This window comes from Arachis ipaensis, chromosome B9 (assembly GCF_059453495.1).
Source record: "Arachis ipaensis isolate K30076 ecotype BB chromosome B9, ASM5945349v1, whole genome shotgun sequence".
Lineage (NCBI taxonomy): Eukaryota > Viridiplantae > Streptophyta > Magnoliopsida > Fabales > Fabaceae > Arachis > Arachis ipaensis.
The window spans coordinates 158206106-158231856 of record NC_142444.1 but is presented as its reverse complement, the minus strand read 5'-3'; the positions used below and the strand labels follow the sequence as shown (position 1 = coordinate 158231856).

General features: G+C 34.0%; 5 protein-coding genes across 7 annotated transcripts; 3 read left to right on the top strand and 2 right to left on the bottom strand.

Annotated features, from left to right (window-relative positions):
• Positions 1-6185: 6185 nt before the first annotated feature.
• LOC107616809 (putative prolyl 4-hydroxylase 9) lies at positions 6186-9933 on the bottom strand. Of its 2 annotated transcripts, XM_016318730.3 has the most exons (8): positions 9695-9933; positions 9498-9608; positions 9032-9189; positions 8651-8753; positions 8471-8566; positions 8318-8383; positions 8119-8238; positions 6186-6398 (listed from the first exon to the last, which is right to left on the bottom strand). In XM_016318730.3, exons 1-8 carry the CDS (start codon positions 9809-9811, stop codon positions 6312-6314), a joined length of 858 nt encoding a protein of 285 aa, XP_016174216.1. In that variant the 5' UTR covers positions 9812-9933; the 3' UTR covers positions 6186-6311. The 2 variants fall into 2 exon arrangements, with proteins under 2 accessions (XP_016174216.1, XP_088355616.1); XM_088499490.1 differs by lacking the exon at positions 6186-6398 and having other exon boundaries at positions 7717-8238.
• A 1787-nt stretch (positions 9934-11720) lies between these two features.
• On the top strand, positions 11721-12740 carry LOC107616805 (uncharacterized). Of its 2 annotated transcripts, none has more exons than XM_016318727.3 (2): positions 11721-11888; positions 12261-12740. In XM_016318727.3, the coding sequence occupies exons 1-2, from the start codon at positions 11851-11853 to the stop codon at positions 12508-12510; spliced, it is 288 nt and encodes a 95-aa protein (XP_016174213.1). In that variant the 5' UTR covers positions 11721-11850; the 3' UTR covers positions 12511-12740. The 2 variants fall into 2 exon arrangements, with proteins under 2 accessions (XP_016174213.1, XP_016174212.1); XM_016318726.3 differs by having other exon boundaries at positions 11722-11888; positions 12252-12740.
• A 3167-nt stretch (positions 12741-15907) lies between these two features.
• Positions 15908-17358, top strand: LOC107619305 (RING/U-box superfamily protein). The gene is made up of 3 exons (XM_016321560.3): positions 15908-16436; positions 16521-16705; positions 16799-17358. The coding sequence occupies exons 1-3, from the start codon at positions 16278-16280 to the stop codon at positions 17112-17114; spliced, it is 660 nt and encodes a 219-aa protein (XP_016177046.1). The 5' UTR covers positions 15908-16277; the 3' UTR covers positions 17115-17358.
• A 973-nt stretch (positions 17359-18331) lies between these two features.
• Positions 18332-20807, top strand: LOC107618866 (putative protein phosphatase 2C 63). Its single transcript, XM_016321038.3, has 4 exons — positions 18332-18935; positions 19233-19606; positions 19890-20126; positions 20228-20807. The coding sequence occupies exons 1-4, from the start codon at positions 18674-18676 to the stop codon at positions 20498-20500; spliced, it is 1146 nt and encodes a 381-aa protein (XP_016176524.1). The 5' UTR covers positions 18332-18673; the 3' UTR covers positions 20501-20807.
• Positions 20808-21577: 770 nt separating this feature from the next.
• Positions 21578-24417, bottom strand: LOC107618989 (uncharacterized). Its single transcript, XM_016321189.3, has one exon. It carries the CDS (start codon positions 24284-24286, stop codon positions 21905-21907), a length of 2382 nt encoding a protein of 793 aa, XP_016176675.1. The 5' UTR covers positions 24287-24417; the 3' UTR covers positions 21578-21904.
• Between the last annotated feature and the right edge of the window lie 1334 nt (positions 24418-25751).

Genomic DNA, 25751 nt, shown 5'->3' with positions numbered 1-25751 from the left:
ATATATTTTTTTTACAATCCCGTTAGATAATCAATAAAAATCTAATAAATAATAAGTCAACAAATATTTTTAAACTGCACTTCATTTTAATTAATTGTTATTAATTAATTATTATTTTAATTTTATTTTTTAAAAAATATAAAATTAATAATTATTAATTATAATTGTTTAAAGTTAGCTAATTAAAAATTGTTCACTTATACTTTTTTATTTTTTAATTACGAGTTACTAAAAAAATCTCATTTTACAATTTTTTTTTTCAAATCAATCCATTTATTAATTAATTTCAAATAAACAAACAATAAAAACAAAAGCTCAAATGCTAAGAGGAACAAATTTAAAAAAACAAAACAACGGTGATTGTTCCATTGAAGCTAAATTGATGCAAAGTTTTTCTTTTAAAAAAAATTTTGTTTTTCCATTGAAGAAAAATAGCAATAGTATATAATATTATGTTATATCTTCAAACAGAATTTTAAGAAGGTTTACTATAACCAAATTAAAAAAGACCATCTTTTCAGTTTTTAAATTTTTTTATAGTAAAATTATGTAATTTTGTATATGATACAAAAATATTTGATCAGCACGTAATTATTAGACATATATGCTCTTTCGTTTTACTTTAGGTTAGTCTAGCATCTGAATTTTGTTTGTTAGAATTTATCAATAAATAAGGACAATTCACTTAAATAAATTATTTGAAGAAGAATATTATTCAAATACAATTTTTTAAATACCAATACTGAAATACAATTTTTTATAGGGGAGTGCTAGGGAAACAATGAAAATTTTGAACAACATGAACAACCATCAATCAAATAAAAATACACTACACTCTAATTTAATGCTACTGATTAAATTTACTCTTTTAACCTTATTAATTCACATTGTTTATAAATTGTTCAAAAATTTTGTTGGTTACCTATACTTTTCCTTTTTTATATTATTAAAGAAACCGCCACTGGTAATAGCGATTTACAGGAGCACGTAAATCGCTACTCGCAGTTGCGGTTTACATGAAAGGGACAATAAACAGAAATCACTATAGACAGCAAAAGGCACGGTGTTAAATTTATGGATAAGGAACCGTTTAGCCTTTTTATCCGGTCGTCGAGTACGTTGGCAGAGATAAAAAATATCATATTACAAAAGTTGGGTGTGTGTGGAACAAAGTGGATAAAGAAGTTGTTCTACAAGATTTTCATTGCCGGTATGAAGTATGAGACATTTATGATAGGGTCCGATGAAGATATGCATGTGTTGTTTCACTGTCGGCAGAATTTTCCTGAGGTTAGAATACTCGAGTTGTTTGCGAAGTTGGAAGATGGCGTCGGCAGCTCTGAGGGATCAATGCCGAATTCTCAGTCGAAGACGATGGGTGGTGCTTCAACATCGATGCCTGTGGTAGCCCTTCTTGTCCGATCCATGATCCTCCACGTGTTGCGGTTGGTACTGCTAGTGTGCCTCGTGGTGTTCCTGATTTTAAAGTTAAGACTGAATCGGATCGAGTTGAAAATGCGATGCGAGATGATGATTCGATGAGCCGGTCGACATTGTTGGGGACAGTGACCCCATGGAGCATCGGATTCCGGCACACAACAATATCCTCCACATTTGTGAACCTTGAACTTGGAAGTCATAGGCCAACAGTTGGACGTCGATGCAACCTTTGCGGGTCAGGGTTTGCATGATGCAACCGCTCTAACAAAATTTCAGATTGGCCAATCTTTCCAGAATAAGGAGGAAGCTGTGTTGAGCGTAAAAGATTATAGCATCCAGCGTGGAGTTGAGTACAGGGTGATGGAGTCGAACCATCTCAAATGTCACGGGAGATGCAAAGAGTTCAGAAAAGGGTGCACGTAGATGATTCGTATCACGCTGCAGCAAAGGAAGAGCACTTGGAAAGTTAGGAGGTACAATGGACCGCACACGTGTTTGGCCACATCGATATCGAGCGACCACAGACAGCTTGATTATCATGTCATATGTGCGAGGATCTTTCCGTTGGTCAAAGCCGATGCGTCAGTTACGATTAAGGTGTTGCATGAAGCAACTGAGGCAACCTATGGTTTCAGGCCTAGCTACAGGAAGGTCTGGATGGCGAAGCAGAAGGCAGTAGCACAGATCTACGGCGACTGGGAGGAGTCTTATGGTGAGTTGCCCCGTTGGATCCTTGGGGGTGACATCCACCATGGAGGGTATGATTGCTCTGTTGAAGACATCTCCGGTTAGAGTGGGTGATCAGGTTGATGAATTAACTGTCTACTTTCATCGTCTTTTTAGGACATTTCCTCCCTGTATTGAGGCTTTTCGACACTACAAACCACTAGTCAGCATCGACGGTACGCACTTGGATGGCAAGTATGAAGGGACTTTGCTGCTGGCTATTGCTCAAGATGGAAACTCGAATATCTTGCCCATTGCATTTGCACTTGTGGAAGGAGAAAATGCAGAGTCTTGGACATACTTTCTTACCAACCTGAGAAGACATGTGACTCCACAACCAGGGTTTCTGGTGATATCTAACAGACACAATGGCATCAAGGTTGCACTAGAGGCACCTGATAGTGGTTGGCTACCTCCTCATGCTTATCGAGTATTTTGCATTCGACATGTTGCAGTTAATTTTGCTCTCAGCTTCAAGAGGCAGGATGCAAGGAGGCTGCTGGCGAATGCTGCTTATGCGAAGACAGAGGCCGAGTTTGAGTATTGGTTTGATATTATGAGAACAGAAAATCCGGCTATGTGTAATTGGGCATTAAGGATGGAGTATGAGAGGGGGACATCACAAGGATGGAGGCAGACGATATGGTCACATGACAACCAACATATCTGAGTGTGTCAACTCTGTTTTGAAAGGCACTAAGAATCTACCAGTGACTTCGTTGGTGAAGTTGACATATCTACAGCTTTCAGAGTTGTTTGTTGTTCGGGGTCAGATGGCAGAGGCACAACTAGGATCCATCGGTTTTGCCAGGCGCTTGTGAAAGCCATTGAACGGAACTTGAGGGATTCAAGGTGCTTCACTGTGACACTGTTCAACAGGCATCAGTCTGAGTATATCATGGCGGAGACTACTCCTACATGTAACTTCTCCTATATCATGCCATGCTTGATAGTAATGGGGGAACCACCTATCTCTGCTCCTCTCGTTCTTAGCATGCAACCAGTCTATGTTCAAAGCCCCCTCGGGAACATGCTGCACACCGCCAAGTTGGGGGACCACCTTATCAACTTGATGCCACTCAATGACGGCAAAATATATCAAGCTGGTAACCGTTCACCATAACCGACAATGCTCCTCCGTAAGTATCTCAGGATGAAACACAGCAAGATACGTCAAGGGCGGAGTAAGGCTCCCATACAATCTGAAAATTCAACATCCTCGAACGTTAAAATAGAATGTATATATAGTCAGAATGATGAACCGCAACTAATGAAACCAACCACAGACATGATACTTACATCTCGAGCGGTCAATCAATCTAACGCAATGTGATAGTTTATAACCCTTTGCTCATTTTCATCATTTGGTGGAAAGTATACGACCCACCTGAATCATAGTAAGCGGTAAAATGAAGGTATAACACGACATATAATATTTTATAAACTTCAAACGAATAAAGAATACCTGGATGCCAACAGAAATAAAAAATCCTCAAACCCAGGTGGCCTCAAAGAGGAAAACCATTAGAATATCCAACTCTGTAGCAGCTGGAGAGGACCCACAAAGTTGGTGACATTTCTATTCGCCACCCACACATGCATCGATACAACTATGCCAATGCGGCGGACCCCCAGCTATAACTGCCCATGTCCTCAAGATTCATCACAAAGGGCAACTACCGAATATGAACCCGGTTTGCACTTTTGTCCCCAAATAATTGAGTGGATAACAACATCATGATATAGGCACGTGCGTATATGCAAACAGTATCCTCGGTCGCATCTACTGGTAACATCCTAAACCTCTCATGGAACCATGTGAAGTGGACTGTCATCTGCTTGACCTTATTCGGCGGTGGCAACTCACTGAATAACTCCTGAAACCATTCCTAAATTGGTCGGCCACCCTCCATGAATTTTTCAAACTCTGCCAGGCACCCACTAACGGCCTTTCCATCGACAGGCAACCCAAGTTGAAACGCCACATCTTGCAGCGTCACTGTGTACTCTCCAAAAGGCATATGAAAAGTGTGTCTCGAGGCGCCACCTCTCAATGAACGCACTAACCATAGGCTCATCCAACCAGAACTAACGACTGTTTAGCTTGGCCAAGTGGTACAAACCAGCCCTCTCTAAATAAGGTATAATCCGTTCATGCATAGACATTTTTTGTTGCCACCTCACGCTGTAGATACACCTACTTGGCTGCACCATGCAGAAAAGATATACACAAAGCAGTTAAATTCGGCTTGATACACAGAAAAATCCTAACTAATTACACCAAATAAATAAATAATACCATAACTAAACAATGAAACAATTAAATTATTATTCAATTAAGAAATCAAATTGTTAAATTTTTTATTTATTAAATAATTAAAAAGAACCCTAAACGTATTAATACTAAATAATTTAAATTTATTCTACTTCATACATACATAAACACTAAATAACATCCACATTGAATCTAACACCCTAAACTATAAATTTTAATTAATCAGATTGGTTTTATATAATAAAAATGCTTATCAACTGGCTATAAAATTTAAATACCAGTTTTTAATCGATTATAAAAATAAACCCATTTTGGACAAAAACCGATTTCTAGAACAAAAAACCAGTTTCTTAAATTTTTTTTTTAAAAAATCTAATATTTAAAATAAAAATTTGAAATTAAAATTTTTTAAAATTTGGTTCTGGTTTTGTTTAACCAGTAAAAAATCGATTTTTTTTAAATTTGTTTTGTTGAATTAGTTAACCAAAACGTGGTTATGATTTTTTAACCGGTTAACAATATTTTGGTTTTTGTATACACCTCTACGACATTCTATATCCTAAATTCTAAAGCCTAATACTCAACTATAAAGATTAAATTATAAATTCGAATTCCTATACCCTACATACTATATTCTATTTAACAAATTCTAATACTCAGAAAAATAAAACAAAACTAACTTCGTCGATAATGGCACCGGCAATATGGGTAATGCCGTTCAGTCGTACAAGCTCTATTCGTCTGCTATGTTGTCCAATTGAAGGTCAGTGCTGAGAAAACCCGAATCCCTCTCAAAGTGTTCCTCCCTCTCACTATAATTTTCTCTCTCTAACCAAAATCTCAAATCCATACCAAATGAGGAATCTGCGGCCGGTTTCCACGGTTTTTATACACATATTCAATATAAACCGTTACTGCCTCCAGTGGTTTACGTTCACGCACAACAACACATAAATTGCTACTTTCTGTAGTGGCTTATGCCCAAGCCAGCTTCTACAGAAACTGTTTCACTTAAACGGCGGCTACCAGTAGCAGTTTACGTGCTCTCCTAAATCGCTATTACCAGTAGTAGTTTCTATAATAATATGAAAAATTGCATTTGCATGTTGGTTTTTAAAAAGTTGTATTTGAATAATATTCTTCTCCAAATGATTTATTTAAGTGAATTGCCCAATAAATAAGTGGTTTGAAGAAAATAAAAATTATAAAATATGACTTTTCTAATAACTGTGTAATTTAAAAAAAAATTATTAGTTAATTGGTTAAATTATTAAAACTCAAATCAAATTAAGAGTTAATATTAATTATAATGATACAATCTATTTTATTTAGAATAATACTATATATCTAAATCTTTTCATTAATTAAATCCAACTAAGTTAATCTAACATAATAAAAATCAATTATAATTAACATTATCCTAAATATTATTATTTAACTTGGTTAAACTTAATTTATAAAAAGACTTGAATGTATAACATTATTTTTTTATTTAATTGTTATTAGATTAACACGAAATCAAATTCACTTAATTATAGTGTCTTCATTATATATTTTTGATATAATTGAATTTACATTTTTTTAACTTTTAAATACATATATTGTATTTTATATAAAATAATCGATTTTTTTATAACGTTGCATGATTGTATTCTTATTTTAACCATTTGAATGATAATGAAATCAAGATTAGTTTAGAGATGCAGCAGATATGTTATACTAAAAAAAACTAGAATGGAAATTTGATCAATAAATTACAACTTACAATAGAATTATTAACAAGAGTAAAATTTGTATCCAAGAGGCATCATATATATCTGCATATGGATGAATTTGATAGAGAAAATTGAAAATTTGGGAGTAAGAACATTTAGTAGTGTTGCTTTTTATCATTGATCCACTTAGTTGCCACCCATTTCTCCCCCTCAATCACTGGACAGCTTCCATGAAGAGAAGTCTGCACTGACATTCACATAATCAACCAGGAAGGAAAGTAACAAAATATTATATTATTAGAGAAAAAAATTTAAATAATTCCTGACAATTACTTAGATAACGAGATTCTAAAAAAAAAATTTTTTTTCAATTATTGATCTTTATTTTTTTGAGACTAATTAACCCTTCGATTAATGTTTTCTCTCTGAATTAACGAAACATACCTATATGTGGCATGTTAAACTATTAATTTGTCTGTTAAATACTAATTACGATTGACAAATTTTTTTGTTTAGAATCTGTTGTCTTCTGTAGATAATTGTCAGGGACCATTTAAGATTTTTTTTTATTTTTTGTTATCTTTTTCATATATATCGACTAAATTTACTGTATAAAAGCTGATTAATACTAGCAATTTTTAAAATTTTTACTCATAAAAATTGAATAGAGAAGATATTTTTTAATCTTTTCATTGTTGTTTAAAACAATTACTAAAATATTATATTATTTAGATTATATTTAATTTTAGGTGTACTTAATTTAAATTAACCATCATAATTTACATAAACTTATTATTATTAGATGAAGTGTATATTCTATTTTATAATAAATAATAAAAAAATTGACACAATATTTTATCTATAATAATTATAACAAATAATAATATTTATGTTAACTAACCATGTAGACATGACATCAAAAGTCTATATTTTAACATTTTAGAATAACTAATAATAAATAGATAAGGCTTAGAACAATAATTAGTAATGTCATTCTTATTAATATGCATATTTTTTATTCAATTTCTATAAGTAAAAATAATTTAAAAATTATTAATATTTTTTAATTCTTGCATAATAAATTTAGTTAATATATATGAAATAAAAACAAAAAATAGAAAAAAATCTTAAATGGCCCTAATAATTACTCTGCTATAAAAGAGAATGGATCCTCTCCATTTTTTTAAACAATTGAGAGAGTAAAGTGTGATCTCTTAGGTAGCGTTTGGTGGAGAGACAGAGATGGAAAGACTGAGACTGAGAGACAGAGACTAAGAGACAGGGACTGAAATAAATCTCAGTATTCTGTTTGGTGCAAAATAGGAGACATGAATTGAAACAAGAATGAAACTCTAATTTAATTTGCACAAAGGGTAAAATTGGAATTAAATAATTGAAATGAAAGTATTTTAGGTATAAAATGTTATTAAAGTTTCAGTCTCCATCTCTAAAAATTTCAGTCCCTTGTGTCCCTACTTTCTGGAGGTACTGAAATACTGAAATTTTAAAGACAAAGACAGAAATTTTAGTACCAGTCTCTGAACTAACAAACACGATACTAAGTCTCAGTCTCTCAGTCTCTGTCTCAGTACCTCAAAACAAACGCTACCTTATTGTTAGTTTTATAAGTGGGACCAAGAATAAATATGAGAGAGAGAGCAATGGAGGGTTAAAGATCACACTTTACACTCTCAATTTTTTTTTAACAATTGAGAGGATCCATTCCCGGTATAAAAGGCAATGAAATCCCAAATAAATAAAATTTGTCAATCCTAGCTTACACTTATGGACAAATGAGTTGATTAACTTTTCAAGAGCGAAATTATTAACAGAGGAAGGACTAATTAGTCTCACAGAGTTAAAAAAAAACAAAGACAGAGAAGGGTGTTCTTTTTCATAGGAGCCACATGATCTTTCGAAAAAATTATTATAACATTGTTGTCTAAAATGGAAGATTATTACCTTATCAATGTTCCCATCTGGAAGAACTGAATAGAATAAAAGCCCGTCACCTTGTCTTGGCTTCACCTTCAAACCAATGCATTGTTTATAATCATAACCAATGTCCATGTTCAAACCATCCTGCAAATTAAAAACACTTATCATCAAGTTTGATGGCATGGAAAGTATCAAAGAGATGGTAGTAAATTCCATGTTTCACCTCAAAAGGGAACATGGTTTCTCCTCCTGCTTCTACAGTTGATAGGTATAGTAAAAACGAAGCAATCTGCGCAATTAAGCATGAGACAACCAGCTTCAGAATTAGCATATTATGGTGAAAAGAAAAGTAGAGAGTGTGAAGAAAGGTATATACCCTTTGGCTCCGAACATTTCCATATTCAAATGGGTCGAAGGCATCATAATGAGTATCATATTTCTGAAGAACCTCATATCTCAGTATATTGAATGCCTGCACTACAGCAACATACATGAATAGAACAGTTTTCCTGTCATGGAAGAAGGTTCACAAACAGATTAAGAAACAAAAACATACTTCTCCATGACTCGTTGGTATCATTGTAACCTTAGCAATTTTCTTTTCAATGAAGTCTAAGATACCAGATTTGTCTTCTGATGCAGAGATGAATGCACCTGAACTGTTGACAGTTGAAAGTTAGCACTCAACTTTAACTATGGTAAGGTAAAATTAGGTGGAAACTCAGGTGCAGTTGACTTCACGTGAAGTTGATACCTGAGAGCCGTTAAATGATTTGACTAATTTGACTAAATAAATTCATCTAACGGCTCTCAGGTATCAACTTCCCGTAAAGTCGACTTCACCTGAATTTTTACCGTAAAATTATCATGTGACACCATTATCTTTTTTTTTTTTCTGCATACAATATAAGATCCAAAATTACATGATAAAGAGTACCTTGTTCGAGTGCCTTTTGTGCTCTCAACAGTTTCTCCTTCCCTCAATGCCAATTTAGAGGGTTCCAATTTAGGCTTTGCCATTTCAATTATTTTTTCGCATACATCTGCAGTTGTGAAATTCGGAAAGTAAACTATCCTTGGTCGCCAACTCAAAATCTGAACAAAAGAAAGTGCGACATCTGTCGTAAAACTACTCCTCTCAAAAGATTAAACTAACAAAAGAGACGTTTAAATAGTTATACACGGAGAAATTCACAGAGTTTATTTCTCTTTTCATTTGCCTAATAAAATTTCCTTATAAGAGTCAAATCAAACTCTAAATCTTTTTATCAGTAGAAAGGGATCTAAAGTCTCCATTAAATCTAAATTACTGCTGATGCTAACTAAACTTCCAAATATATTAATACTCCTCCTTCTCCTTCTAAAGTTCAACATGAAGGAACAGGAGATTATAAGGGTCACACCTGAAATGAGATTGAATGAAGAAAGGGGTCTCCAGACTTGCCATATTCTTTGGCAGCAGATTCCTGAAGCAATCTCGACCACGGTTGCCCCTGTCCCACGTCACCAAAATCCTGCAATAATCATCATAGCTAATTCTAATTAAATGAGCTTTTAATATGAAATATGTATCCAGCAAAAGGAAGAAGCTAATAAGAACCTGAAAGTTGAAGAGCATAGGAGATACAAAGAGCCCAGTAAAGAAGAAAAGGGAGCAAACCATTACCAGAACAGGAACCCCCAACTTCACTTTCGATCTTTTGGCTTTCCCTTTCATACTTATATTATGATCAATCAACAAAACTAGTCTTTTTTTTTTTTTTCAACTCTCTGTTCACTCTTTGTTTCTTGTCTCTAAAGGTTTTGCTCTGCAACAAGCGTGTGGAGAGTGAAGATTATAATCAAATATTTTGGGTTTGGGTAATTGGGTTGCATGTCACTTTCTCTCTACAAAACGTGTCACCTTACGCGATAATGGCGGAACTATTTCCTTATTTTGTTACACTTGTCAATCCACACCACTCACTCTAGTTTATTAATTTTTGCAAACCTGGTACCTTTTTCAGTGCAGATGCTACACAACTTTTTAATGAACAAGCAATTGCCTAATATGTAATGTTATATCTAACCACAGTGTTTTATTTTAATTTTTATTTTTATAATGAGTATCTCAAAGTTACAAGTGCAATCTTGTTTATTTAACAGTAAAATAATAATTAGACGGTGGAAATTCAGGTGTAGTCGACTTCACGTAAAATTGATAGTTTAGAGCTGTTAGATGAAAATTTAGTCAAATTGGTCAAATCATCTAACAGCTCTCAACTATAAACTTCACGTGAAGTCGACTGCATATAAGTTTTCACCTAACTAGATCCTCAGAATTTCGATCTTCAATTAATTAGTTCCTAAAAAAAATAGTAATTTAGTCTTCTGCAATATTAAATAATGGATACCTTATGTTTTTTTTTTTTTTTGTCAATTTATGATATAAAATTTAATGATGGTATTTATATGTATCGCTAATTATAATAATGTGTTAGTCACCAAAAAAAAAAAATTATAATAATGTGTTTGTTTATAAAAGATCGTCACACAAATAATAATTTTTGAAACGAAATTTAATCTATTTTATTAGAATTCATAGTAAATAAAGAGCAGTTGATAAATATTATATGAAAACTCACGATATAATATAACAAATGCTTTATTATTTAAAATGATGTCATTTTTATACTCATATGACAGCAATAAAATGCATCACTATAGATAACGAAATACATGAATAATTTCTTTTTGTTTCATATTATCATAAAAGACTTAAATATTTTTTTTCTCAAAAACTAATTAATCTGATATTAAAATTATGCGTGGACAGTAATATAGTACTATTGTCTCAAATAAAAAGGGGAATCTTTATATGAGTTGAAAATGGCAAATTTTAACTAATTAAAATGAAACTTACATTCTTAATTTCTTACTAATATGCACTAGCTTCTTTTTCCATTAGCTGGCCACACACTTTTTTAAGCTAACAGCGGATAATATGCCATGTTAAATTGTTTCATCAGAAAAGAGAAAAAGAGAACAATTAATTAAGGACTAAGATCATGAGTACTGAACCATGTTGATGGTATTTATTCTATAACACGGATTATACACGATGTAGCTAGGAACAACAGACACTTCCACGTGCAGATTATAAAAGGAACAATCAAATGTGATAGTGTCCTTCCAAATAGGGGGTTTGTATTAGCAGAAAATGTGATTAATTAATGATATGAATGAAGTTTGTACTTGTTTTAAACAAGAAATAGTGTGTTAATAGAGTTATTCCAATATCATAATAAAGGGTCGTACAATAGCAATATTCTTTCTTGTCCTTAAAGATCTTATAAGAGAAACCTCCACAATAATTCTTAATAAGATAGAATCGCTTTATCCATTTCTGAAAGCACTTTTAACGGTGCCTCAAAAGCAAGGATTTAAAACCACAGATTGGTTTTCCCAGACAAACACAAAGCTCTCACATCATTAACCCATTTCCAGTAACTCAAAATAAAGTCTCTCTATCTGCTTTTATGCTTCAATACATGTGGAAAAAGAACTTATTCTTTCATTGGATCCTTTCTCTTTATTTGCAAATCATGCAGCATTACACTGCTATAAATACCCTTGTGAGGTGATGGGGTTTTTGAAAGCAAAAACATTCCTTGTTTTGAGACAATAACGCATACTATCCGTGGTACTGCATTGATTTTGATTCACTACATATTATTGTACCACCTGATTGATTCTGCTTAGCTTCTTGCAGCTCTCATGGCCAGGCGCGGCGTCACAGATATGTTGCTTCTCCGGTAAGTTATCATCAGGAATTTTCTTAATGATCAAGTTGTATTGCATATTCAGGAGTGTTTGCCACTAGAAATAATAGTGCATTGGCCTCATAGTAACACCAAGAGGGTCATGATTCATTTCTTCTTATAGTAGTTTATTTTGAATCATCTTTCCTTACCATGATCCCTTAATCCTGTTTGATGATTCTTTTATAATAGAGAATCTTGCAGTTAACTTCATGTGAAATTGAAAATTGAGAGTCGTTAGATGATTAAGCTGATTTGACTGGATTTTCATCTAACGGCTCTCAACTATCAACTTCACATGAAGATAACTGCGTGTAAGTTTGAGTCCATTTAAATGATAAGAATTGAAATGTGAAGGACAAACAGGGGAGCAAGGAGAACAGAAAGTAGGGTGATAAAGTTCTCAGGGAGTTCCCAACATGCAGCAGAAAGCTGTGGAGGAATTCCAAAGAGTTATGGGAAGATAGAGGATTCAACATGCTGGGTTCCACACCCACGTACAGGGATTTACTTCCCAAAAGGGCATGAATGGGTGATGGATGATGTTCCTGAGGATGCAGCCTCTTTCACTCAGACTTACTGGCTCAGAAATGTTGATGGTGTAGACAAACACTAAAGCTTAATTAATTGGATTAAATTCCTGTTAATGGGGAACTAAATAACTACCTAATATAGATATATAATATACTTAGTCAATAAGGTTATTAGTTCCCAAACTTAAAGTAGCACCAACATGCAAATGTTGAGTGGCTATTGTAACTAAATAAATATGGAGATCAAGCATCCTTATGAATGCTTCAATTTTAATCCTTAACAAGTAACTGTGGTTTCTTACACCATGCATAATCACTGTGTGTCTCTTCTGTCACTATGCTAAATATCTTAATGTGGCTATTGATTGAAACAGTTGCTGAATACACTGCTGGTGGTCTTAATAAAGCATCTAATCTCATCGAGAGTTGATAAAATCATAAAATAACACTTTTAAGTTCTCTAACCTAAAAGTCTTGAGAGAATAATATGAAAGGGAAGTTTGTGGTCTAACATTTACTTTCTGCTGCACCATTATAATGGCTCATACATGTATCAAATCTTTGAATAGAATATTAAGTCTAACAGACAAAAGAGCAAAAAATATATTAGTGTTGCAAGTGCGAGGAGTGTTGAAGTTAGTCCCACATCAAAGAAAGCAAGGAAGAGTGAGGAGTTTATAAGATGAGAGACCCATAAACTTAACACTTTAAGGTTTTGAGTTGGATGTGGTGTTTTCTTATCTTATGTTCTCTATTCTTCCCCCGAGTAAATTAATAAATCATCACAGCATTCATGCCAAATGCTTAAACTTCGACTTTTACTCCCATTCTCTTCCTCAATTATTATTTTCGGTAAAAAGAAGTAAAAACATTCAAAGGGTTATAATAAATTAACGCATTTGTTGATCCTATATTAAGTTTCTCCAGCTTAATTTTATTATTTACAATCCCTCCTTCCAAAAGAAAATATGGAAAAACCTGAGAAAGGAGAATAATAAGAAATTAAAACGAAAGAATAAAAGTCTATAGTGATATAATGATATTACATATATAGGACGGATTCAAAAATATAATATTATCAAGAGAGGCTATATATAATATTAAAAAAATATATAAAAAAATATATAATGTAAGATATATTATAAAAATATATCGATAAAAAATATATTTTAAAGTATAAAAATATGTGTATATTTTTTACTAAGAAAGTGATTGATTCTTTGTATTATAAAATTCATCAATAATAGAATCTGTGTCAAATATGTCAGTAATTTTTTTTAATGTAATTAAAAGACAATTAGCAAAAAATTCATCTTCTATTTTATTTTTAAGTTATTCTTCATAATATTCATAGTTGAAAAAGATATTTTCATGGTAACATTTGAAATAAAGAGAGTTAATACTAAATGAATAAAAAAAACTGTCACAAGATAAAAAACATCCACTTTATGAAATTAAAAAAATTTTATTTAACTAAAAGATATTAGTAATAATATATTTTTTAATTTTTTTAATATTGTTATTTATTTTTTAGATATTAAAGATATTTAATATTTAAGTTATACTGAATATTTATTTATACCAAATTAAATACTAAATATATTTCTTAAAAAATTAAATTATATTTAATACATTATTACTATTTTTTTAAAGCTTGGGAGGGGGAAAGTCTCCACTCGACACTCCCGTATGTCTGTCCCTAACCATATGGATTCGGATTCTCTATGGCTGCATTTGTTTTTTAGGATTGGGATTGAGACTAAGAGCTTGTTTGAAATGTTAAGAATTAAAATTCACTCAAGAGTATAATTTGTTTGGTTTAATTATTCTATTGGTCTCTATAGTTTTGCAAAATTTTAAATTAGGTTCTTATAATTTTTTTCTTTTTTAGTTGGATTTCTACACCAAAATTTTTTTTCTAATTAGATCCCTCTTGACAATAATTGGTTTAATTTTATAGGGACCTAACTAAAAAAAATTTTGGTGCAGGGACCCAAATAAAAGGAAAAAAAAGTGTAGGGACCAATTAAAAAAAATTAGTGCAAGGATTCAATTAAAAAAAAAATACAGAAACCTAATTAAAAATTTCGCAAAACTATAAGGACTAAGTAATTAAACTAATTTTTTTCTTGCTTTGAAATAACTAAAGATAAATTATTTGAATTTTTCTGAGAATTCAAATTCTCATTTTTGCTTCATTGTAAATTAGATCAAAAGAGGTCTGATTCTCAAATCCACTCGTACACTTTTTAAATTTAAATTCTATTTTATTAATATATTATAGTCTTTCCAAATTATAGAATTATGTTTCAAATAGAAATGAATTCTTCTTTTAAAGAAAATAGAATTATTTTCTTATATTTAATAGTTTTCATACAAGTTCTAATAGATTTAAGATTGAATATTGTGTTTGATGATAAAGGGATTAAAATTAAAATTTTAATCTTAAAATATAAAATTTTAGTTATTTCAGTACTTCTATTAAATAAGAATATCAAATTAAAATATCTAAAATAAAAATTGAAATTTTTATAATATTTATTTACATAATTATTCTCATTTAATTTTTTTAAATTTTAAATTTATCTCACAATTTTTATATTTATCTCCAATTAAATACAATATTAAAACACAACTCAATACATATTATACAAATCACAATATAAAAATTTAATTTAATTCCTGTCTTCTAATCTCTTATTTTTTGGTCTTAATATTTATTCCAAATACAGCCTATAAAACAAACATATGACACGGTATGAGTTGGTAAAGTATAATTATTTATAGTTTAATTTGTGTTTTGAGAGTGCCATGATCTTAAACACATTCAAATACTATCTTAGATACTTGAGACTTTTTGAATTATTCTAAAATATTTCAAAATTATTAATTAACAGTCATAGTGATTAATAATTAGGGATAGCAATTTATACTCTACTTCGCAGGTATCTAACCCGATCCAATCCGTTCGAGTAGGGTATGTTATCCGATCTGCTATAAAAATTAAGTATATAATAAAGAAAGTGAGAGTTAAACCCACAACCTCTCTTATATATGACTTACAATAAGTGAACAACCACTAAAACCAGTTAGTTAATTTAGTAATTTAAAATATTAATTTTTTATTTTTTATGTTATTAATATGTATAAAATTCGAAATGATTGAATTTTATGTTTACTTTAAAAAAATTTAATATTTTTGCAGATAGAATAGAATAAGATAGGATTTAATATTTTAAAGTAAAGATAAAATTAGGGTTAAAAAATTCTCAATCCGTGAATAGAATAGGGTACAAATCCTATCCTATGCCAGCCCTATTAGTAACTAGTGAGTTGATTTAGATTGCATGAGATGAGAGGAGGATAGTAACACACTGCCACGTTAACAATGGGGAGTGAAAGGAACGGTTTGGATGTATGATGTTGTCATTTGTCAACCTTAGTGATTAGCCAGGTCCATACCCATACCCACCCACCACCATTCGAAACAACATTATCCCATTCTTACCATTTCCAACTGCACCACTTGTTTCACTTTCCACTGCACCATAAAGTAATAAATAAATAAAAGGATTATTTTTTGGATTTTCTGTCAGGAAATTAGTCACACACTCACGCTATTATACTAATACAGTAACACAACACCGAAAACAAAGGAAATAAAAAGGTAAAAAAGTGGATTAGGGAAAGAAAGAGAATTAATTACCGGTGGTTTGTTCGTGGAACTTGCTTGGCTAGTTAGTTGGCTTTGACCCTATTTCCCCTCTTTTTTTCCTTTTCTTTCCCCTCTCTTTCCTCTTTCTACGTTCCATTGTAGGAAGGAAGATTATCGATCGTGTGTCGGCAGTGTATGACGAGCGCTTCGGAGCTATTCCACAGCAGGAGGCATCGTTTGGGACGATACAATAACAATACCTCCCTCCCTCTAGGGCTTGACTCCGACCATGTTCCCGACCTCCACCATCCTCGCCGCCTTTCTCGCCGCCTCCCTCACTCTCCCTCTTCCTCCGTACTACTCTTCCTCTTAGCTTCCTCCTCCATCTCTTATCTCTATCTGTATCTAATGTTTTGTATGCGTTGCTTGATCTGTTAGGAGCGTGCAGCAGTAGCTGATAGATTCGAGAGGAGGTATCGCCGGTCGCTGTTGAATGCGGAAAGCGTGAGAGACGCGTTTGCTCCTCCAAGATTGAATCCCTCCGATAGACTTCCTGTCGGTGTCTTACTTGCACGCGCCAGGCTCGTTGAGAGACTCAGAGGAGACCCTCTCTCGCCTAACAGGTTTAATTTAATTTCCCTTTTTGCCCCTTTTAGCTTTATAAAATCAATGAATTTATATGATGCTAAGTTGTTCTAGAAATTTCTCTCCCTTAGGCATTCAATAGGCAGGGATCAAGAAAGTGATGATGTTGTTGTTTCTGACTTGACTTCTCAAATGGGAAGGTCCCATCTATTGCAAGAGAAACCACCTGGACTCTCTCAGGAAGCCCTAGAGTCTTTACATGTTGAAGTTTTTAGCAGCAGGGATACAGGTGAGGATTGTAGCATATGCTTGGAATCTTTTGTGGATGGGGATCAGCTCATATGTTTGCCATGTCACCATAGATTTCACTCTGCTTGTTTGGATCCTTGGGTTCGCTGTTGCGGAGACTGTCCCTACTGTCGACGACATATACTTGTAAATAAATAAACAAAATAACCAACAGAGGCTGAGTACTCACTAGTTATAGTGATGAGAATGCTGCAATACAGTTGCATGCCTTTTGTAGTGTTTTATCTTGTTTTCTAATTAACTAACTTTGCAGTTTTCCATAATGCAGTTTTTGTTGGGAAAAGAAGATTCTTGTGTCGTTGTTTCAGCAACAGAAATCTTGCAGTGTATAATGAATCAATTAAGATGGCTGTAACTAATATTAGTTACTAGTTTTGCAGTATATCTAATTTGTCACATAGATATTGATTATCATGGTTTTCCAGTTTGCCACTTGCTAACTGCTATCTTTCCTTTTTCGTTTTCTGGATTTTCTTCTTAATGAACAAAATAACAAAACAAGAGAGTAGCAATATTATACCAACTATTTTACAAGCTCCTCATCAATTGACCCAATGGAAAAAGAACAGTGCCTTCGATTGGGATTCACATGTTAAGACTAAGATTAGACCAATTTATATATGTGCTCTATTATCAATTTTTTAATTCCTTGACTGACACTTGCATGTATGATATTATGTCTATGCAGAAACCAGAAATTTAGAATAAACACGAACATTTCGTTTCACATATAGCATATATATTATGAGATGAAGTCTGAAATTTCACTCGCTTGTTACTATAGGTCCTTCTTTGTCGGGGTTCTCATAATCCCCTCTTCTACGACAACCTTAAAGACCCTACCTTGGTACTTGGTTGGTAGGAAGCACATCACAAATTTACAATATACAATTCCCGTAGCTAGTGATAGATTGTTAGTTAGATATTTTTTTCCTTCCTTTCTTTTTTCTCGGATTATTCGGAACTCAACATATTTATTTAAAGATAAAGAGTTTAGCTACTTGAAATAACCTGAACGTTAATACTAGAAATACAAAATATAAACACAAGTCTCGTGGATTGGGGTCAAATAATTGTATTCAACGCATAAGTTGGCTTTCTAAGTTTCTATGCAATGGATTCAAGTTTTGATTCCGTGTTAAGGACCAAGAGAAAACAAACTTTAAAAATAATTAACTACCAGTGGATGCTTGGCCATAGCAACATTCAAATGTTGGTTACACACTTACACTAATATTTTGTTCCATGGCTCAACTTGGAAAACAACAATTTTCTATTTAATATCATTAGATAATCTGAGACGGCATGTAAATTTACTACTAATATTGCTTAATATTTCATTAGAATTTTGAATAAAAGTAACGAGAGTTTAAGAAAAATAGGAAGGCTAATTTGAAAGGAAAGGAAGAAAAAGGAGGCGGAGCGCGTAGTGAATTGGAATATACGCGTCAACTATAAAACTCACAACACTTCATTTTTCCTTTTTCCTTTCTCTGTCCACTCTTCTTTCTTTCTTTCCTTTTTTTCATTCATTCTTTCCTCCAAACGCGGCATTCACCCACTTTCTACTCTCTCTCTCTCTCTCTCTCTCTCTCTCTACTTTCTTAGATTGATTCTTCACATATAACACTGTAAAGTATAAACACTCAAATTATCCCTAATTTCACTTCATTATTATTTCACTGCATACTCCGATCATGCTACGATTATGCTATAGCCCTTTCGATTGTTGCTTCCGGCGACGCGTCGGCGGCTCTGATAGCCTTCTCTGGCACACTGACCTCAAGCCTCACTTCTCCGGTGACTTCTCCATCGCCGTCGCTCAGGCCAATAACAGCCTCGAAGATCAGAGCCAAGTCTTTACCTCCCCCTCCGCCACCTACATAGGCGTCTACGACGGCCACGGCGGCCCCGAGGCTTCCAGATTCGTCAACAAGCGTCTCTTACCCTATTTGCACAGTAATTATTCAATCAATTCCCCGTTTCAATCGAATAGAATAGAACTTGTTAGAGTAATTGATGAAACTTGTTGAATTTTAGCTTCTAAGATCCAGAGACCAAACTTTATTCATTTCGTTGAATATCAATTACTTAATAATTATCAATATTATTGTGTTGATTAATTCGTTTGTGGTGTTAGCGATAAAAGTTAAGTGTTGTGTTGCTCAATAAAGTTGAAACATGCTTCTGGCGGTACTTCGTTTTGTATGCAACAGCAGCTTCATTTATTTGATTTTGATCATTTCTTCTTTGCAGAATTCGTCTCTGAACAAGGGGGATTGTCAGTGGATGTCATAAAGAAGGCGTTCAGTGCGACGGAGGAGGAGTTCTTGCATTTGGTGAAGCTGTCTTTACCAGTTAGTCCCCAGATTGCTTCAGTGGGATCATGCTGCCTTCTTGGCGCAATTTCTAATAATGTGTTGTATGTCGCTAACCTTGGAGACTCGAGAGCTGTTCTTGGCCGGAGGGACACAGAGAGCAAGAATTCTCCTGTGGTGGCACTGCGGTTGTCCACGGATCATAATGTAGCTGATGAAGAGGTGAGGCGAGAAGTTGAAGCCCTCCACCCTGATGATTCGCATATTGTGGTCTATACTCGTGGAGTTTGGAGGATTAAGGGCATTATACAGGTACAGTCACAACTCACAACAATACAAACTTTATTTATTTATCAACTTTGTGCATGATTTTCAAATTTACGCTATGGAATTGTCAATAGACATGCTGTTTATATTACATATATCAATATCACTGTGACGAAATGTGTCTGATTGCAGCATGTCAAAGTCTGAGTGAGACTAGTTCATCTATTGATTAAGAGACGAGCGCTGAGAGGGTATTCCTAGTTTACTACATTTAGATAAATGGGTTCAGAATAGCTGTTTGTTGATCTAGAGAGTTTTTGTTCTGCAGGTGTCAAGATCAATTGGTGATGTCTATTTAAAGAGACCTGATTTCTTCAGAGACCCAGTTTTTCAGCAATTTGCAACTCCTATTCCCTTGAAGCGTCCTGTAATGACGGCTGAACCATCGGTCATAATTAGGGAGCTTGAAACAGAAGATCTATTTTTGATATTTGCATCAGACGGCCTATGGGAACAATTAAGTGATGAAACAGCAGTTGAGATTGTTTTCAAATATCCAAGAGCTGTGAGTGTCTTCTGTAACTTGTGAGCTGCATATAACAACAGACTCTGTAGATTCTTTCACGGATTTTGAATTTTGATATGTGGTTCTACTTATACTTTCAGGGAATTGCCAAGAGACTAGTGAGAGCTGCACTTCAGGAAGCCGCAAAGAAGAGAGAGATGAGATATGATGACATAAAGAAAATTGACAAAGGAATCAGACGACACTTCCATGATGATATAACTGTCATTGTAATCTATCTTGATCACCATGACAGCTCCTCCTCTAATGGAAGGTTTAAGCAAAGTGCTGTTGGCTGCACAACTGCCCCTATTGATATTTTTTCCCTAAATGCGGATGAAGCAGAGAAGAGTATGCTTGGTGCGATGGCCTAAGATGTGCAATTCCTTCAAAGAATCATACACTGACATCATTTGGGATAAAAGTTATTAATTGGCGAAGATTGGTAAATGAAATGAATTCTTACCTAAGATGCATAGTATTATCAGATATAGTAGTAACTGGAACTGCTGACAGATTCGTGCAGATGCGGATAAGCATATGTATAGTTTAAGTCTTTTTCCTTTCTTTTCTTTTCTTTTCTTTTTTTTTTTTTGTCTTTTTTAGGTTTGATATCAATTTTGTTTTTTCTCCAGATTTGGATAGAAAGAAATAAAATTTGTATTGATTGGTTAGTGATGATGATTTTTACCTTCCTGTAATAATATTTATATATATCTGGATACAAGTTAAGCGTTGTTGACGTGTTACCAGCTTAACAAAAACGGCAGGATGGGCAACTAGATAACCACATTCGTGATATGAACACTTTCACACATGAAATGAAATCGCAACCATCTCTAACGCTGATAATTTTGTCAACATCCCTAAACATGAATCATCAAGTGTAGACTCAAAGTTAAAATAGCATTACCGATATGAATATATTGGGATGGACATAGTTCTAAAGAAAGAGGGGGAAAAGAGAAAGAGAGAAAGGGGGGGGGGGGGGATAAGGAAAGGAGAACAAATGTTTTTTCCTGTATAATTTATATTCATTTTATAATTTAATTTTTATACACTTATCAACATCCAATCAAGTATGCTCATGTAGAGAACAGCAGCTAAATATAAAACTCTTAAAACTTATCATACAAAGACTAGAATTGCTGAAAGCAGGATCCATGTGCTACAGCCTACAGCATAAATATGTCAGTGTGTATACTCGAGAGATAGTATTAAGTAATCTGCGAGCGGTTGTGAGAATCAAAGCATTGCAAGAGTCTTAATCTGCCCCCAATTAAAGTCCATGTGTGTGTGACTTCCTCAACCACTTTCTGTTTACCCAATCAACAGCCAAAGTTGCTTTGTTAATGTTCACTAACCAGTCATAATCAAATTCATATGCGAATGTAGTTGGGGGTCAAGGTGAGTGAAACACAAGTTTCCTCTTTTCTGCCATTAGTTGAGAATTCACGTCAAGCGCTTAATTGCAACTGATTTTCTCCATAAATGTTTAGACTTTGTTCAAAACTTGAGTACCACTCACTAAGACAACGCTATTAGTTCAATCTTTTGACAAACAGCACTCATGAGCCATGCTTGCATGAATTCAAAAAATGTCATTTATTGCTAGCAAACAATAAATCACCAAAATCATACTACTAAAAGCCCCCAGCTGCAGATGTTTTTATTCTTGAATTCATTCTTGTTTGTACTCTAGACACCAGACAGTATTGATCTTCAAAATTGACTGAAGAAGCATTCTCTAGAGAATCATAGACCAACTCGACCTGCATTTATTTCTTCGCAATGCGCTCTAGTAACCTGCATTTATCCTCCTCGCTTATATGCGGATCCAGGTTGCCAAGGTTTTGAGCAAAACTGTTTGCCTCATCTCGCAAATTAAGCTTACAGTACCAATCAACTATGGCGTTGTAAGTCTTTTGGTTTGGCTTACATCCCTGCTTCATCATCTGCCGAACCACATCAATAGCCTCTGCAAACATTGAATTGGCAGCGTAAGTTGCTACAAATGTGTTGTATGTTACAGCATCGGGAACAGGCGCAGGGTCTTTCATTTCTTTAAATATCCTTTTCGCCTCCACCATCCTGCCATTTCTGCAGTATGCATAAATGACAGTATTGTATGAGACTATATCAGGCTTGATACCCTTCTCCACAATTTCCCTCAAGATCTTCTCAGATTTTTGGAAGTCTTCAGAGCGGCTATACATGTACATCAAGCTATTATACATAGACAGACTCAGAGTAAATCCACTCTCATACATAAAGTTCAAAATCTCTTTGGTTTTGTCTTCCATCTTCTTCCTCCCATATATTGAAAGCATCGCATTAAGAGTAGTCATGTCAGGTGAAATCGCTCTGCTTCTCAGCTCGAAAAAGGCACGTTCTGTTTCTACTAGGAGATCAATCTTGCTGTTTACTAGAACAAGAGTCTTCAAAAGAACAGCATGTGGTTTAATTGCACCAGAGTATATCTTCTCTGCAAGAGCATTCATCCTTTCAATCTCCTTAGCATTGGCATAGGCATGAAGCAGAGAAGAGTATGTTACCTCATTAGGTTTACATTGACCATCCTTCATTTCGGCAAGAACTTTCTCCGATTTCTCCCAAAGCCCTCCTCGGGCCAATGCTGCTAAAACAGCATTATAGGTAGAAAGATCAGGAGTCACTCCAGCTTCTAGCGTTCTCTGATAAATAGCCATAGCTTGGTCAAAGGAACCACACCTGCTGTATGCACTTATTAGCGTGTTAAAGGTTTCCCTCTCCGGCACGAACCCCGCTCTCTTCATTTCTTTAAATACTCCTGATACTTCAGAGTCCAATCCATTTTGTCCAAATATAGCCAAAAGCGTGTTCCAAGTAACTATGTCAGGGGAATAATTGCATACTCTGATCTCCTTAAAAACTTTCTCCATTTCCGCAAACTTTCCTCGGTCACCATACATCTTAATCAGGGCATTGAAGGTACATATATTAGGCTTGCAACCAGCAGCTCTCATTTCTTCAAAAACTTCCATTGCTAGCTCATCTTTTTTAGCCTTCACAAATGCTGACAAAAGGGTGGTATAGGTGTAAACATCAGGTTTGATCCCTTTCTCCACCATTTGGGTTTTAAGTTCCAGTGCTTCCTCCAACAAACCAACTCTGGCGTATGCCGATATCAACGAAGTGTAGGTCACTATGTCAGGAGGAAAGCCATCACTTTCCATCTGTCTCAGAACATCCATGGCTTCCTTGGGCCGCCTGGACTTGCCATAAACATCCAACAACGCATTGTAAGTAACCATGTCAGGCATAAATCCAGCTAACTTAATCTCATTAAAAATCTCAAGAGCTTCCTCATACAAAGACCCCGGGCGACAACAACTTATGAGGGTATTATAAGTGCACAAATCCGGGACAAGACCACGGGCTTTCATGCTCTCAACAAGATCAATAATCTTAGTCCAAGGCATGCCCATCTTCCCATAAACATTCAAAACGGCATTATACGTAATTAAATTAGGCTCACACCCCATTTGTTCCATCTTCTTAAAAAGATTCAAGGCCTCCCTATACCTCTTATTATTAGCATAAGCAATTATCAAAGAAGTATAAGTATGAGCATCGACCTTAACGCCATCGTTTTCAAGCTTGTTTAGCAACGAAGCCGCAGAAGAGACCCGACCCGCTTTACCGAGAATGTTGACAATCCCAGCAACAAGAAAGGAACCATTTAAAAGCGAAACGCAATCGTGCCTGCTATGAACCCAGTCAAACACACTCAATGCAAGCCCAAATTCGCTGTAAAACCCTAAACCCTTGATTATGCCCAAAATGTCCGAAGCCAAGGAGTCCCTACTGGGTTGTTGGAGTAAAGGGTGCAGAATTTGGGGTAAGCGAGTGGAATCGAAAGAAGGGTGAATCAAAGTTTCGAGAATTCGATGAGCCAGAGGGGAAAGGCGATGAGTTGAAGAAGGATTGCGGCGGTTGGAGAGGGGAACGGTGTGGTGTTCAGGAGGTGGAGAATGAGTCAGGTGCAGGTGCGGAGGAGTGGAATTCGGCGTAAAAAAGAGGTCTTGGAAGAGAGGAGTTATCGGGGAGTGAGAGGGGGAGGGTGACGGTGAAGAGGAGTATGAGGATGAGATCAGAGGGATAGTAAGCTTCTCTGCCATTGGAATGTAAGATGTTAGCACTTACCAGCTTCCAGGACAAAGTTCTGCACTCTCAACTACTTTCATCACTGAATTTCAGAAAGAAAAAATATATTGTTGGGATAAGTGTGGAGTGGATATGAGTTGGATGACTATTTCTTTATGTTACTGAGAATATTAAGAGAGATTGTATAATTAATTGGGTTTGAAAAGGTCATTTCTTATATGTATATAAATAGGGGTTTGTTACGAAGAAAGCACACATGAATAATAAACTTTTTTCTCTTTATACAAAAACTTTTTTCTTTTTTTCTTTTATATGTTCCTAATATATATAATAATAGTAAATATATAAATTGAGATAAGTCTCAAGTAGTTTTTAAAGTTGTATTCGAATTTTATAGTAGTCCGTGAACTTAATAGTTATTCATATTCGTCCCTAAAGTTGCACTCCGGGACTCAGATTTGTCTTTCCGGCACATTCCGTCCACCTGGCACTACCGAAAAGTTGATCTTGACTTTTTTGTGACACGCTGGCCAGGTAACGGTTAGCTGACGTGGATTAGTAAATTTTTATGATACAATTTGGTCTCTAAATCAAAATTAAAAATTTTAGTCCCCAAATTTAATTATTATTCTCTTCTCTGTAGTAGTAACCCCTCCCTTTTCTTTTCTTCTCTTCTCTTCTCCATATGGATGTAAAAGAGACTACAAATTACAACTTCATTGAAAGCACGCATATATTTTGTTAATTAAAAGTCACATACTATGTCTTTGTATTTAATATTTTATGCACTCATTTAACTCTAGTTTAATTAAAATGTTTTACAAAATTCAATTTTATATTTTTATGTGATTTTACAAAAATATATCCCTTGTATTTACGGAATTAAAAAGTTACATTGTTATTATTATATACTACGTTACATTTCCTTTCGAATCCTGTTCCAAAATAACCATGCATCATCCTAATTTAACTGTCATTCACATAGTATTAATATAAAGTATTATATTATGACATTTCAAATTGTATGACATCTCCATTAAATAACGTGTCTAAGATTTTATTATAATTAAATAGGTATTTTAAATTAATTAAGGCTAATATTAGAGAAACAAAAAAATAGCAAAAATTTACCTAATTTAATATTTATTATTTTAGTCTCTAATTAATAAAAAACTAATTAAGCAAAATAAATATAATTAACTAATTTAAGACACTAATTTGATAATATTAAAATATTAATCATATCATCTTTTTGTTTGCAAATGTCATGTTGACATTTTAACATTTTATATTAGTATTAGAGATGAGTTGAGATTCACAATTTATGAATTTAGGAATCAATTTAATCATTTTTAAAAGTCAACAAATTTTTATAAACGTTCACAATTTTAGAAACTAAACTTTGCATTATTTCTTTAATTATATATATCACATAACTTTTTTTTATATTATAATCTCACCATCTTTCTTACAGAGAAA